The 14,148-nt window shown below is 52.7% G+C and overlaps 3 protein-coding genes across 4 annotated transcripts in view; 2 read left to right on the top strand and 1 right to left on the bottom strand.

Moving 5' to 3' along the window:
- The window catches only part of MSH5 (mutS homolog 5), a 23,410-nt gene extending 17,327 nt beyond the window's left edge, over positions 1-6,083 (top strand). The window contains exons 11-23 of the mRNA XM_017859482.1: positions 1,525-1,718; positions 1,962-2,034; positions 2,179-2,288; positions 2,510-2,590; positions 2,839-2,926; positions 3,199-3,388; positions 3,503-3,629; positions 4,100-4,249; positions 4,598-4,672; positions 4,882-5,025; positions 5,232-5,369; positions 5,525-5,598; positions 5,827-6,083. Of these exons, the coding sequence (XP_017714971.1) occupies positions 1,525-1,718; positions 1,962-2,034; positions 2,179-2,288; positions 2,510-2,590; positions 2,839-2,926; positions 3,199-3,388; positions 3,503-3,629; positions 4,100-4,249; positions 4,598-4,672; positions 4,882-5,025; positions 5,232-5,369; positions 5,525-5,598; positions 5,827-5,938 (1,556 nt within the window). The 3' untranslated portion in view covers positions 5,939-6,083. The remainder of the gene's footprint in view (positions 1-1,524; positions 1,719-1,961; positions 2,035-2,178; positions 2,289-2,509; positions 2,591-2,838; positions 2,927-3,198; positions 3,389-3,502; positions 3,630-4,099; positions 4,250-4,597; positions 4,673-4,881; positions 5,026-5,231; positions 5,370-5,524; positions 5,599-5,826) is intronic.
- A 241-nt stretch (positions 6,084-6,324) lies between these two features.
- SAPCD1 (suppressor APC domain containing 1) lies at positions 6,325-8,258 on the top strand. The gene is made up of 5 exons (XM_017859497.1): positions 6,325-6,576; positions 6,819-6,959; positions 7,467-7,562; positions 7,669-7,758; positions 7,844-8,258. Exons 1-5 carry the CDS (start codon positions 6,463-6,465, stop codon positions 7,937-7,939), a joined length of 537 nt encoding a protein of 178 aa, XP_017714986.1. The 5' UTR covers positions 6,325-6,462; the 3' UTR covers positions 7,940-8,258.
- A 538-nt stretch (positions 8,259-8,796) lies between these two features.
- The window catches only part of VWA7 (von Willebrand factor A domain containing 7), a 16,186-nt gene continuing 10,834 nt past the window's right edge, over positions 8,797-14,148 (bottom strand). For both annotated transcript variants that reach the window (XM_017859494.1, XM_017859495.1), the window contains 10 exons: positions 13,663-13,775; positions 13,322-13,438; positions 12,676-12,861; positions 11,300-11,432; positions 11,048-11,200; positions 10,844-10,936; positions 9,857-10,158; positions 9,639-9,778; positions 9,276-9,450; positions 8,797-9,163 (listed from right to left, as the gene is read on the bottom strand). In XM_017859494.1, the coding sequence (XP_017714983.1) occupies positions 8,990-9,163; positions 9,276-9,450; positions 9,639-9,778; positions 9,857-10,158; positions 10,844-10,936; positions 11,048-11,200; positions 11,300-11,432; positions 12,676-12,861; positions 13,322-13,438; positions 13,663-13,775 (1,586 nt within the window). In that variant the 3' untranslated portion in view covers positions 8,797-8,989. The remainder of the gene's footprint in view (positions 9,164-9,275; positions 9,451-9,638; positions 9,779-9,856; positions 10,159-10,843; positions 10,937-11,047; positions 11,201-11,299; positions 11,433-12,675; positions 12,862-13,321; positions 13,439-13,662; positions 13,776-14,148) is intronic.

The following is a 14,148-nucleotide window of genomic DNA, read 5'->3' as shown; positions in this document are numbered from 1 at the left end:
AAAAAAAAAAAAAAGAAGAAGAAATACAGAAAATTGCTTGATTTTTCTCCCACTTTTTTTTCTTTCTTTCTTTCTTTTTTTTTTTTGAGACAGAGTCTCACTCTGTCACCAGGCTGGAGTGCAGTGGTATGATCTCGGCTCACTGCAACCTCTGCCTCCTGGGTTCAAGTGATTCTCCTGCCTCAGCTTCCTGAGTAGCTGGGACTATAAGTGTGTGCCACCACGCCCAGCTAATTCTTGTATTTTTAGTAGAGACGGGGTTTCACCATGATGGCCAGGATGGTCTCAATCTCTTGACCTAATGATCCACTCGCCTTGGCCTCCCAAAGTGCTGGGATTACAGGCGTGAGCCACCGTGCCCAGCCCTTTTCTTTTTTTATTTTCCCAATACGGAACGCTTCATGAATTTGTGTGTCATCCTTGCCCAGTGGCCATGCTAATCTCCGTAACCTTCAAAATTTTAGTATATGTGCTGCAGAAATGAGCACACCCCACCTTTATTTACTAGCTATCAATATGGTAAATTAGTTCCCTAACATTCTCCAAGATAGCCAGTGAGGTTTTTTGTTTTGTTTTTTTTTTAAGACAGAGTCTTGCACTGTGGCCCAGGCTGGAGTGCAGTGGTGCCATCTCGGCCCACTGCAAGCTCTGCCTCCCAGGTTCGTGCCATTCTCTTGCCTCAGCCTCCTGAGTAGCTGGGACTACAGGCGCCCGCCACCACGTCCAGCTAATTTTTTGTACTTTTAGTAGAGATGGGGTTTCACTGTGTTAACCAGGATAGTCTCGATCTCCTGACCTCGTGATCCACCCACCTCGGCCTCCCGAAGTGCTGGGGTTACAGGTGTGAGCCACCGCGCCCGGCCCTGATAGCCAGTGAGGTTTTTTGTTGTTGTTCTTGTATCATTACAGATTCATGGCCTTTTATAGCTAAATTTCTCTTTCTCCCGACTCTGTACAAACTCCTTTGTTTTAGAGTTTGCACAACCCTCTATCAAAGCACCTACCACCTCAGTTTTACATCTTCTGCATGTATTTCTGTCTTCCTTGCTAGACTGTGAGCACATCTGGGATAGGGACCATATCTTTTTTTGTTTGTTTTGTTTTGTTTTGTTTTGAGACAGAGTCTCACTCTGGTGTCGGCCAGGCTGGAGTGCAGTGGCATGATCTCGCTATAATAAACTCCACCTCCCGGGTTCAAGAGATTCTGCTGCCTCAGCCTCCCAAGTACCTGGAATTACATGTGCATGCCACCATGCCCAGTTAATTTTTGTATTTTGAGTAGAGACAGGGTTTCACCATGTAGGTGACACCGATCTCGAACTCCTGACCTCAGGTGATCCACCCGCCTCAGCCTCCCGAAGTGCTGGGATTACAGGCGTGAGCCACCGTGCCTGGCCGGGACCCTATCTTGATTGTCTTTGTAGCTTCAGCGTTTGGTGCAGTGCCTCCCACTGTTTCTTTTCGCCTTTGAGATCTTCCCTCTTTGTTACTGTGATCTTCCCTACTGGTCTTTGTTCTTCTGAGTCTGTCCCTGTCCCTGCCCCAGCCTGAGCTGGATGTGGGCTGTCCTACTTGTGTTTCTCTCACAGACTGTGTACGGTGCCCTGGGCCTGAGGGATGCCTGCCGCTCCCTGCCGCAGTCCATCCAGCTCTTTCGGGACATTGCCCAAGAGTTCTCTGATGACCTGCACCATATTGCCAGCCTCATTGGGAAAGTAGTGAGTGTGCACCCAGGGAGGTCAGGGAGAGAGAATGCAGTGTGCCAGATGGGGAAGCATGGAAGATACTGAGGTCAATTGGATAAAGAATGGGATGGTGACAGGAGGCGGCAGAACTTCAGGGAAGTATCTGGAGGATGAGAGTTAAAGCAGGACTGCAGGGAGAATTGGGGCCCAAGGAGACCTGAGGAACAGGACAGAGAGAGGGTGCCGGGTGCTAAGAAACAGTACTTATCTCCTCAGGTGGACTTTGAGGGCAGCCTTGCCGAAAATCGCTTCACAGTCCTCCCCAACATAGATCCTGAAATTGATGAGAGTGAGTGTGGGGTGCGGATGGGCCTGTGAGCCCTGCGCAGTGATGGAGTACCATCCTTGGCAGGTGGTTCCATAGCTGGGGATCTTCATAGCAACCAGGGCAGGAGCCTTACTTTTGATAACCACATGTCTTCCACCCTCGTAGAAAAGCGAAGACTGATGGGACTTCCCAGTTTCCTTACTGAGGTTGCCCGCAAGGAGCTGGAGAATCTGGACTCACGTATTCCTTCATGCAGTGTCATCTACATCCCTCTGGTGAGGGCAAGAGAGTGGGTGTAGCCTTCAGAGGTCTTTTGGGGGAGATATTAAGCTTATGAAAGACATACTGGTAGATAAGAAAACTTGTGGGGCAGCCTGAAGAACATGAACACTTTTTTGTGGGGATACAGGGATCTCTTAAGCTCCTTCTAGGGAGGGGAGGTATCCAGTAAGTCTCCAACCAGGAGAGTAGAGTATCTCCTCTTTACTCTCCCCAGATCGGCTTCCTTCTTTCTATTCCTCGCCTGCCTTTCATGGTAGAGGCCAGTGACTTTGAGATTAATGGACTGGACTTCATGGTAAGACCCTCAACCTCTGTAAGGTGAGTGATGAGGAAAATGAGTCAGCAGCTGAGGGAGGGCCTTACCCTACAGCAGCACTGCCCAATATGGGATCTCTCTGTAGTTTTATTCTGAGCTTTCTTTACCAGCACTGAGACAAAGGAAGGAGAAGTCAGGGTTAGGGGCTGGAGGTGGGGTTAGAAAGATGGGGAAGGAGAGGGGGACCAAGAGATGCAAAGCCCACAGCTTTGAACCACTATACCCAGTTTCTCTCAGAGGAGAAGCTGCACTATCGTAGTGCCCGAACCAAGGAGCTGGATGCATTGCTGGGGGACCTGCACTGTGAGATCCGGGGTGAGGAGAAGCCAGAGGTTATATGCATTGTAAGATGTTTTTTAAAAAAGCAGCCAGGGGAAGGAGGGGAGTGGGCAACTTGGGGATGCTTCCAACAGGCCCCTTCTCTTCCTGTTCTCTGTCTCACTCACTCTGACTCTATCTTTTCCTCTGAATGTCTTGAGGTCTCAGATTGTATCTGCAACCTGTTTCCAGATCCCTCTAGGGGCCTCTGCCTCTTCTTCACTTTCCCCTGGAGCTGACCTCTAGCTCCCTCTCTCACCCATTCCCAGACCAGGAGACGCTGCTGATGTACCAGCTACAGTGCCAGGTGCTGGCACGAGCAGCTGTCTTAACCCAAGTATTGGACCTTGCCTCCCGCCTGGACGTCCTGCTGGCTCTTGCCAGTGCTGCCCGGGACTATGGCTACTCAAGGCCGCGTTACTCCCCTCAGGTCCTTGGGGTACGAATCCAGAATGGCAGGTAAGAATAGAGGTGGGTGGAGGAATAGACATGAGGGGCCCAAAGGCTACATCTTCTGGTGGTTCATCCATCTTGATCCACAAGCCATGTGAGGTGCCTTTCCACCCACTGCAGACATCCTCTGATGGAACTCTGTGCCCGAACTTTTGTGCCCAACTCCACAGAATGTGGTGGGGACAAAGGAAGGGTCAAAGTCATCACTGGACCCAACTCATCAGGGAAGAGCATATACCTCAAACAGGTGAGGAGAAGCCCTGCAGCCTGGGCCTCTGGCACCTCCTGCATCTACTCCACCCCTACTTGCCAACCAACCCAGTCTCCTGCAGCTCTTCTCCCGTTTTCTGACCCCGCTCTTCATGAAAGGACCATCACCTACATCCCTGTGCTTCCTTCCACCTCACATGTTCTCATTCTCTACTGGAGAGCCATGCTCTAATGGAACTTTCCATGGCTCAAATTCCTTCACCCGTCTCCGAGTAAGTACACACTACTCCCAAGTATGTCTCTGCCCACGTCCCATGCCTCTTTACTGATTCTAAATTAGCCAACGGGGCTATGATTGGGACTGGGGGAGGAGAGACAGAGTCAGTGTATCTGTTTCTCCTCTTTCACCCCGTCCATCTCTCTTTGATCTGTCATTCATGCCTTGAGCCTCACTGTCACCTCAGCCCACAGCACCAAGCCTCAGGCCCTGTCTCCTTCCCTATTCAGGTAGGCTTGATCACATTCATGGCCCTGGTAGGCAGCTTTGTGCCAGCAGAGGAGGCCGAAATTGGGGCAGTAGACGCCATCTTCACACGAATTCATAGCTGTGAATCCATCTCCCTTGGCCTCTCCACCTTCATGATCGACCTCAACCAGGTCAAAGGGAACAAAGGGAGGTGGGATTGAGGAAGGGGATAATGGGAAAGGAACCCCTGAAAATGCTCATAACAGGAAAGCATGCCCTCTGCTGCATACCCATTATACTAAAAGTGGGGAACACTAAGGTCAGAGATAAGAAGAATCAATACCACAAACATTTCTTGAACCCTTGCTTCATGTGAGTCACTGTTGGCAAAGAGGATGAACAAAGCGTGCACCTCAGCATTCAAGAACTTGCAGTGCAGTAGGGAGGGCGCATATATAGCTTTATTCACAGGCCAACTGTGGTCAGTGCGTTACGGGCTTCCAATACTAACTTTCCCTTGTCCACCTTACACCCTGCAGGTGGCAAAAGCAGTGAACAATGCCACTGCACAGTCGCTGGTCCTCATTGATGAATTTGGAAAGGGAACCAACACGGTGAGGGGAGAAACTGATGAGGGGAGAAACTAAGGAGGGGAAAATGGAGGAGGATGAAGGAGCATGACAGTGAGGCTGGGCCTCTGGAATGGAATAGGTCTGTGTGGGCAGAAAAGAAATAGAACATGAGACAGGGAAAGGCCAGTGCAAGGGCAAAGGGGCACATGGGTCCCCATGGCTCCGAACCCTAACCTCTGCCCTCCTTGCAGGTGGATGGGCTCGCGCTTCTGGCCGCTGTGCTCCGACACTGGCTGGCACGTGGACCCACATGCCCCCACATCTTTGTGGCCACCAACTTTCTGAGCCTTGTTCAGTTACAGCTGCTGCCACAAGGGCCCCTGGTGCAGTATTTGGTGAGAAGACCAATCTAGCTCCTCAGAGGCCCCCAGGCTGGGCATTTCCCAGAGGTGGGGATTGGCTCCTGTATCAGAACAAAGCCTCCCTCAGCACAGAGACCACATCCCTTCCCTTTTCTCCCTCCCCACAGGATTGGCCAAGGGTTTCAGGACAGGAAGGAGGTGATTGATGATATACTTACTGTCTTTTATTCTCTTTTAAGACCATGGAGACCTGTGAGGATGGCAACGACCTTGTCTTCTTCTATCAGGTTTGCGAAGGTGTTGCAAAGGCCAGCCATGCTTCCTACACAGCTGCCCAGGCTGGGCTTCCTGACAAGCTTGTAGCTCGTGGCAAGGAGGTGATGAGATCCAAATGTGCAACCACATCCACATAAGAGCTCCCTTCCTAGTCCTATTGGGCCTGGGTCTAGGTCCACAGGATTTCTGACCCTTATTTTCCCTTCTCTTCCCCAACTCGCCGTACTCCTCCCACCATCTTGCTTGTCGTTCCTAGGTCTCAGACTTGATCCGCAGTGGAAAACCCATCAAGCCTGTCAAGGATTTGCTAAAGAAGAACCAAATGGAAAAGTGAGTGTGTGGCCCCAGTGCCCTCTCTGCATCTTCTCCTGCAACTCTTCTCCCCTTTTCAGGGACTTAGCCTTCCTCCAGCACTTTGACCTTCAGAAACCCACCATTTCTTTCTGAAATCCCTAAATCTTCAAGATCCCAGGTTTCCTGTGCCACAGCCTCTCCCCTCTGCCCAGGGACTTGGTTGTCCATTCTGCCATAAATCTTGCTATTTTCTCTCTTCTTCAGTTGCCAGACATTAGTGGATAAGTTTATGAAACTGGATTTGGAAGATCCTAACCTGGACTTGAACATTTTCATGAGCCAGGAAGTGCTGCCTGCTGCCACCAGCATCCTCTGAGAGTCCTTCCTGTGTCCTCCCCAGCCTCCTGAGACCCCAGTGGGCTGCCATGCCCTCTTTGTTTTCTTATCGCCTTCAGACCCAGAGTTTTTAGTTTCTCTAGAAATTTTGTTTCATGTTAGGAATAAAGTTTATTTTGAAGAAAGATACTGTTTCTTTAGGCCAGCCAAAACGAGAGACTAGGAAAGATCCGAAACACAGAGCAGGAGTCCGCAGGGGAACCTGCCCTGCCTCAATAAAAATACAGTGTCCTTGCTGTAGGAAGACTCTCAGATTCTACCCAAGGATCGTTCATGAGAACAAACCACTTCAGAGAGGCCCTACAAAACATTAGAGGGAAGACAGAGGGGCCCAAGGCAGATGGTCTCTCTCCTCAAATAGGAACACCCCAGCCTCAGACAGACACAGCAGGAAGGGGCCTGAGAGGCTGACAGAGGCAGGATGGGTGCAAGGCAGGGGTGGAAGGGAGGGACCAGCCCGGGCTGCACCAGTGGGAGTGGCTCCACCCTTCCCACCTCAGAGCCATGGGGAGCCAGGGCTCTGGTGGGATGCCCTTGGTGCAGGTTCCCTACACAGTCCTGCTGCTGCCGCTGGGAACAAGCCGCCAAGACCCGGGGGCCCAGAGCTTCTTCCTTTGGGTGAGTATCAGCACAACAAGAGGTCCCAGGGGAAGTCTCTCCATAGACCTGCCCTTTATGTTTCCATTCAGTCTGAGGGCCCACAGTGTTCCCACCTGCCTCCCCTTGCCCTCCAGGTCCTCAGTGGCCAGTCTGGGTGCACACTCAGTGACCACACAGTGAACCCAACCAGGGATGGAGAGAAAGGGCCATAACCCAGAGCCCTGCTGTGGCACGAGAGCCTCTGTGCTTGCCTTTCCCAGCTGCGGAGGATGCAGGCTCTGGAGAGAGAACAGGATGCCCTGTGGCAGGGGCTGGAGCTGCTACAGCATGGCCAGGCCTGGTTTGAAGACCGTCTGAAGGAGGCACAGCAACAGCAGCTGCATCTAGGGGCCCTTGGTGAGGTATGGGGGCTGCCCCTCTGTGTGAATCGGGGGAGGGCCAGGGAGGGAAGAACAAGGAATGTGTAGACACAGCCTGAGACCACTCTGGAGAGGGGAGAGTTAATGGTCAGGGATCATGAATTAGAGGCAGCATCGTAATGACAGGATGCCACCAAGTGTTAAGTTGGTGTTCATTGTTGGGGCTGGAGGAAGCTGGTCTGCATTCCATTCAGAGGGATTTGGATCACTCCATGGAGATGAGGGCGTGGCCGGATTATTCCAATGGGGCAGGGATGGACGGGGAGGCTCCATGAAGAGTAGGGAAAGGGGGTGTTGTGCTATTTGAGGGGATGGAGGAACTGACCTGCTAAAGAGATGGAAGTGAAGAGTATTGGATTTTCCCACCTGGCTGGGAGGGTACTGGGATGAGGGAATCTGGATGAGAGGGATGGCCTGTGGTGACAGGAATAGAGTGGCAGATGGACCTCAGGTTTTCACCATGTTGTCAGCCTCCAACTCCTCCTCTAGAATTTTCTAACAGATTTACACTCAGAGCCTGGTGGCCCCCCGTTAGCCCAGATTCAAAAGGTGAACATCTGTTTGCAGAATCTGATTCATGAGAAGGTGAGTTTATTGTTTTCAGTTTAGACTTTTGGGAAGCTGGACTAGTGAGGGGAGTTGTTGGGGTCAGTGCTGGCTTAACAGAAAACACAGTGAATTTCCCCTCCAGTTCTCCCCAAGTCCACTGAACAAGGCTAGTTCCTGCACCACCCAGGATTCAAAGGAAAGACGAAGGAAGCAGAACTTGTGGCGGCAACAGGTAAACTTCAAGAGAGGGGGCAGGAGCCCCACCCTGCAGGGCTGGGAGGAGCCCAGAGGCCCCATCTGTTTCTCCTCTCCTCCAGGAGTTGTCAAGGCAGCAGAAAGGAGTCACCCAGCCAAAGGAGGAGATGGCTCAGCGGGGCTGCACCAACAGGCCAAGAGGCCCTACCCGTGTCTAAACCCTCCTCTCACTCCCCTAAGCCTGGTGAAACAGTCAGAAGCCCCAGGCTCCCTTTTCTGTTTCTTAACTCAACAGCTAAAAAATGGCTCCAGGTAGTGAGTCAATGAAGTTCAGACATCTTGGTGTAATGTTTCTCCTCTGCTCCTGAAAACTTCACCTTCTTGGTGTCTCACGTCCTCATTCTTCCCTATATGACGTGCAAAAATGATCTTTCTTTGAAATCCCTCTGGGGAGAAGACATGTTTATTGAAACTGTCCTTCAGCCTTAAATACAAAATAAAACCAAAGCTGCTCCAGAAAGCAACTTTCTCCAAAAATGTCTTTGGTTTGTTTCTCATAGGGTTAGGAAAAGTGCATTATGGGAAAATCCATTGCCCTCTATCCCAGTCTTACAGGTTTTTTTGTTTTGTTTTGTTTCTGTGATAGGGTCTTACTGTCGCTCAGGCTGTAGTGCAGTGGTGCGACCACAGCTCACTGCAGCCTCAACCTCCTGGGCTCAAGTGATCCTCCTGCCTCAGCCTCCCAGAGTGCTGGGATTACAGGCGTGAGCCACCGCGCCCAGCCCCAGTCTTGAAGTTTTTAAGAAAGGAAAGGGATGTGCTGGAGAAAGAAAACCTTCATTGGTGGGGCACGGTGGCTCACGCCTGTAATCCCAGCACTTTGGGAGGCCAAGGCAGTTGGATCACCTGAGGTCAGGAGTTTGAGACCAGCCTTTCCAACATAGTGAAACCCTGTCTCTACTAAAAATACAAAAAATTAGCTGGGCATGGTGGTGGGCACCTGTGATCCCAGCTACTCGGGGGGCTGAGTCAGGAGAACTGCTTGAACCTGGGAGGCGGAGGTTGAAGTGAGCCGAGATTGGGCCACTGCACTCCAGCCTGGGCAACAAGAGCAAAACTCCGTCTCAAAAAAAAGAAAAAGAAAACCTTCATCCCAGCTAGGAGAGGCAAGGTCCTAAGGCCTATGTGACAAATGTGTCCCAGGTCTTCTTACCAATGGGGCAGGTTGAAAATAGTGCTGGAGACCCATCCCTCTAGAGTCTCTTGTGTCACCAGGAGGCCAGGCCTCGCAGAAGCAGCAACCCTCCAACTGTGCCCCACCAGGGGCTGCCCGCCAACCCTGCCCCAGCCCTGCCTTCAGTCACAAATGTGAAGGGGGAAAAGGCAGGGGTGGCCGTGGTGAGGGTTGGGTCAGATGAGCTGGTAGGGGTGGCGAGCTGGTCCTGCGGGGAAGAGGAAGAGAATGACAGGGTGTGCTAGAGTGTACTCACATTAAACCTACACCACCCTCCCCCTGCCTTGCCTACCCTGTGATGGAAAGTAGTGGTGCCTCACCTGCGGGGCTGGGGCCAATACCAGGAGCCGGAGGAAAGCATGAGTCGGGGGCACTGGGCTGTCTTCTCGTCCCGCTGCAGTCACAGTCACCATCACCACGGAATCCGGGGCCGCTGAGTCTGGGACCTCCAGCCACAGGCGGCCCCAGACCGACTCATTCAGTTCCAGGTGAGCCCTGGAGAGACGATATAGGCGTCGCTAAAGCCCCTGGCTGTCCAGAGCCCAGAGTCAGTGGACGCCCGCAGGGGCACGTGAGGTGAGAGGAGGATTCTGAGAGCCAATTGGAAGGGCCAGGGGCGGGGCTTGGGATAAGCACGGGCCGGGCAAGATGCCAGAGGGAGCTGGAGGGTTCAGGGGCCTCACCTGGAGAGGTTGGAGGTGAGGGAGAAGCTGGGGTTGACGGAAGTCCTAAGGTCAAGATCCTGAGGGCCCGAGAAGCTGGCGATGCGGAGACTAAGCGGGACCTTGCTGCCCGGGGCCAAGAAACCCGAGGGGGCACTAAGCTGCAGAGAAGGGCTCGTCAGGGAAGGGGCCGCTCCAACTCTTTCCAGCCCCAGCCGCACTTTCCCCTACTGTCTCACCTCCAGAAGGACAGGGACTACAGTGCTAGGCTGAGGGGCAGCCCTGTGCAGGCGCCGCCCCGCTCCGTCCTGGCCAATCAGCTCCAGGGAGAAGGGTCTAGGGGTGGACAGCAGCGTGGGCGGCAGCGAGGCTGCGAGGAGACCTCGCTCCGGAGGTCCCACGGGCTCCAAAGGCACCCGGCCTAGTTCGGCACCGTCTGGGACCCCTCGAAGGATGACGTGGGAGAAATGCGGCTGAGGATCCCCAGGATTCGCTTGGGAACCCAACCCTGTCACTTCTACCAGCAGCTGGGTCTGGAGACCTGAGACAGGGGCGAGGAGGGGAGAACATTGTGAGATTCGGAGACAGGGAGAAAAGAATTAATGGCCTTCTAAATAAGGGTTCCCTCTGGGGAGTATGGCTGGGAAAACAGGTTACCTTCAAGGGGTATCGATGGGGAGCATCAGGAGGGAGTTCTGGGTGCTGGAAATGTCCTATATCCTGAACTGGGTGTATTATATGAAATCCATCAAACTGTACACTTTAGTGCACATTATGTAAATTATAACTCAATATAAAAGTTATGCATATGCATAGATGTATGTATACATATATATGTTATATATATACACACACATATATACACACACACATATATATATATATAAAACTGGGGGTTTGGCCGGGCGCGGTGGCTCACGCCTGTAATCCCAGCGCTTTGGGAGGCCAAGGTGGGCGGATCACGAAGTCAAGAGATGGAGACCATCCTGGCTAACACAGCGAAACCCCATCTCTACTAAAAATACAAAACATTAGCCGGGCGTGGTGGCGGGTGCCTGTAGTCCCAGCTACTTGGGAGGCTGAGGCAGGAGAATGGCATGAACCCGGGAGGTGGAGCTTGCAGTGAGCCAAGATCGCACCACTGCACGCCAGCCTGGGTGACAAGCGGAAAAAAATAAATAAATAACTGGGGGTTAGGTGGGTGGGGGCTCAGGGAATAGATGTACCTGCAACTGGCTGAGTCAGGGGGTAGAGGCCAGGGTGGGGTCCATCCTCCATGGAGATCCCAAAGTGGAAGAGGAAGTCCAGGGAGGTCTGGGCTGGGAAAGGGCAAAGGCAGTCAGAGCCCTTCCTGAAAGGAATGTGACTGATCGTGTTCTCCAAGGCCTGCAGTCTCTCCTTTCCTTTCCCAGGAACACCTCCTTCCTTACCTTGCACTCTCACCCCGGGGGTGTCCTCAGCTGTGACCTGGATCTCCCAGGTTCCTGTCTGTGGAGGGTCATGCATGGTCACCATCCAGAACTGCCCAAAGCGGTGAGTGTGACCTAGAGGACCCGTGCCTTCCTTCTGGTCCTGGGAGACCCCTGGGGTCAGGGAAGAAATGAAACACTGGCTCTCCTTGAGTACATCCCCTCGACTGTCTATTCCCCAGTCGCCATTCTTCCCTCTGCCTTCAGAGGTACCTGCAGGGTTCTTGATCCAGAAGCTGCTGATGTCCCCGTGGATCCGGACTGTGATCTTCTGGAGCAGCCCATCCACGCTGAACACAAGTGGCCACCCAGGCACCACAAAAGGAGGGTCCAGGGGAAGAGTCACCTTGAGGGATCAGCAGGACCAGAAAATGGGGCAGAAGATGAGGTATGGGATGAGGAACAAAGAAGATAGGGGAGATAGGAAGAAACCACGTCATTGGGCCGGGTGCGGTGGCTCACGCCTGTAATCCCAGCACTTTGGGAGGCTGAGGCAGGCGAATCACAAGGTCAGGAGTTCGAAACCAGCCTGGCTAACATAGTGAAACTACGTCTCTACTAAAAAATAAAAAAATAAAAAATAAATAAAAAAAATTAGCCAGGTGTGGTGGTGGGTGCCTGTAATCCCAGCTACTTGGGAGGCTGGGGCAGGAGAATTGCTTGAACCCAGGAGGTGGAGGTTGCAGTGAGCCACGATCACGCCATTGCACTCCAGCCCGGGTGACAGTGCAAGACTCTGTCTTAAAAAAGAAAAAAGAAACCACGTCACATAGGGAGAAAGGGGTACAGTGAGAGAGGGGCACAGGGCCAGGGATGAAGTTATTATGGTCAGGGACAAAGTTGGAGGCAAGGGATTCAGGATGAGACAATCACATCTTGTGCCCCATTAAAAGATGATGGGACAGGCATGGTGGCTCATGTCTGTAATCCCAGCACCTGGGAGACCAAGGCAGGAGGATCACTTGAGGCCAGGGGTTCAAGACCAGCCTAGTCAATTAAGCGAGACTCTGTCTCTGCAAAATACAAGCCACTTCCCCAAAAAGATGGTAGGACTTCCTGTGGTAACGCTGAAGGCAGAATACTAGAAGCCAAGCGGGGAGGGGTTTACTGATATAAAAGGACAATACAGGCCAGGCGCGGTGCCTCGAGCCTGTAATCCCAGCACTGTGGGAGGCCAAGGTGGGCAGATCACTTGAGGTCAGGAGTTCGAGACCAGCCTGGCCAAAAAACTGGTGAAACCCTGGCTCTACTAAAAAAATACAAAAATTAGCCGGGCCTGGTGGTGGGTGCCTTAACTCCAGCTACTCCGGAGGCTGAGGCAGGAGAATCCCTTGAACCTGGGAGGCAGAGCTTGCAGTGAGCCGAGATCGCGCCACTGAACTCCAGCCTGGGTGACAGTGAGACTCCATCTCAAAAAAAAGAGAAATGGCTAGCCATGGATCTCAGAGGGGGAGAAACTTCCTTTCCTGCCCCGTGACTGGAAGAACAACAGAGCAGTGAGAGTGATTCCCCTTTCTCCTATAAGAAGAGAGGTGCAGCCTGACCACTCTTCAGTTCCTAAGTGAGGGCCCTGGCCCCCACTTACTTACCAGGGCAGCCATGCTGTCCCCAACAATGGCTGCCACGTCTCCAATGTGCTGGTCTTTGGTGAAGATCACTTCTCCTCCTGAGGCCAGGGCCACTGCTTTATATGGCTCAAAACGCAGAGGGGACAAGATCTCACGCCGAGCTCGTCCCTGAACCCTTGATGTGTCTTCAGTCACCAGGAATGTTACCTGTGGCCAGAAGAGAGCTCAGTGGTTGGGGTGTCCAAGTGCCATCCACTATTATGAATGAGAATCCCTGTGCTCAAGCTTTCTCCAGAGCTGATGGTTCGTGATAAGGTCTCTGCCTGCCTTCTGGCTGCTAGGATGGGGTCTCCCAGTGAGAACCCCCTGCCTTCAGTTAGTAGTTGGCCACCCCCTTGTCACAGTGGATTTTTGGCGACTAGATCCCCAGTTCTTCACATTGTTTACTGGGCAGGTTCAAATAAAAACTCTGCATTATTAAGGGTGGGGTCTCCTACGTGTATCATTAAAGGTATCAGGAAAGGTTTCGTTCATTGTCTGCTTCTCCCATGTGCCAAGGCTTGTCAGGCCACCATAGTGTGCTACAACCCTCGTGATGAGATTGTCATCACAGGGTCTCTCACATCCCTGGGAGGCTAACACTGGGTCTCTCACCAGCTCTGCTCACCCGGCAGCGACGTTCCTGAGTCAGGGATTCCACCTGGTTGGTGAGAAAGGCATCCTTGGGGGAGGCATCCGTGAAGACAAAGATGTCTGAGAGTGGAGGTGTGTGCAGCAGGGCCAGCTGGCAGGGAAGGCAACGACCAGTGTTAACAATGGCAGCAGGAGGGGAATGGGTAGAGCCAAGGAGGATGAAGCAGAAGGGAATATGGCCCTGTAATCCTGGAGTGAAGCTAGTGGATCTAGATTCTGAAGGTAGCGGGGAGCCCCAGGAGGGTTCTAGCTCCCCCTGGTGGTGGGGCCAGGAAACGCGGGGGGCATAAGAAGGGAAGAGGGGAGGGGCCAGACCTGCAGGGCTGACAGGCACATCTCAGGCTCGTCTCCACCCCCCAAGGCATGGATCTCATTAAGCTGTTGCCAGAAGCTGTCAGGGTCACTGGTTGTAAAGACAGGGCCAAACCCTGGGAAGGGGAAAGGAGGTTAAGATAAGTGAGGAAAGAGCTCCCCTCATTCCTACCCAGAGCCACCTCCCCAGTTGAGGGTCCCTGTGTGCTGCTGGAATGGACAAGTAGTGAAATAACGATACTCCATTATAAGACTCATACTTGGCCAGGCGCAGTGGCTCACACCTGTAATCCTAGCACTTTGGGAAGCCAAGGCAGGTGGATCATGAGGTCAAGAGATCAAGACCATCCTGGCCAAAATGGTGAAACCCCATCTCTACTAAAAAATACAAAAGTTGGCCAGGGGCAGTGGCTCAAGCCTGTAATCCCAGCACTTTGGGAGGCCGAGACGGGCGGATCATGAGGTCAGGAGATCAAGACCATCCTGGCT

The sequence above is a fragment of the Rhinopithecus bieti genome, unplaced genomic scaffold, assembly GCF_001698545.2.
Source record: "Rhinopithecus bieti isolate Rb0 unplaced genomic scaffold, ASM169854v2 scaffold_51440, whole genome shotgun sequence".
In the NCBI taxonomy this organism is placed as follows: Eukaryota; Metazoa; Chordata; class Mammalia; order Primates; family Cercopithecidae; genus Rhinopithecus; species Rhinopithecus bieti.
This window is presented reverse-complemented; position numbering and strand designations above follow the sequence as displayed.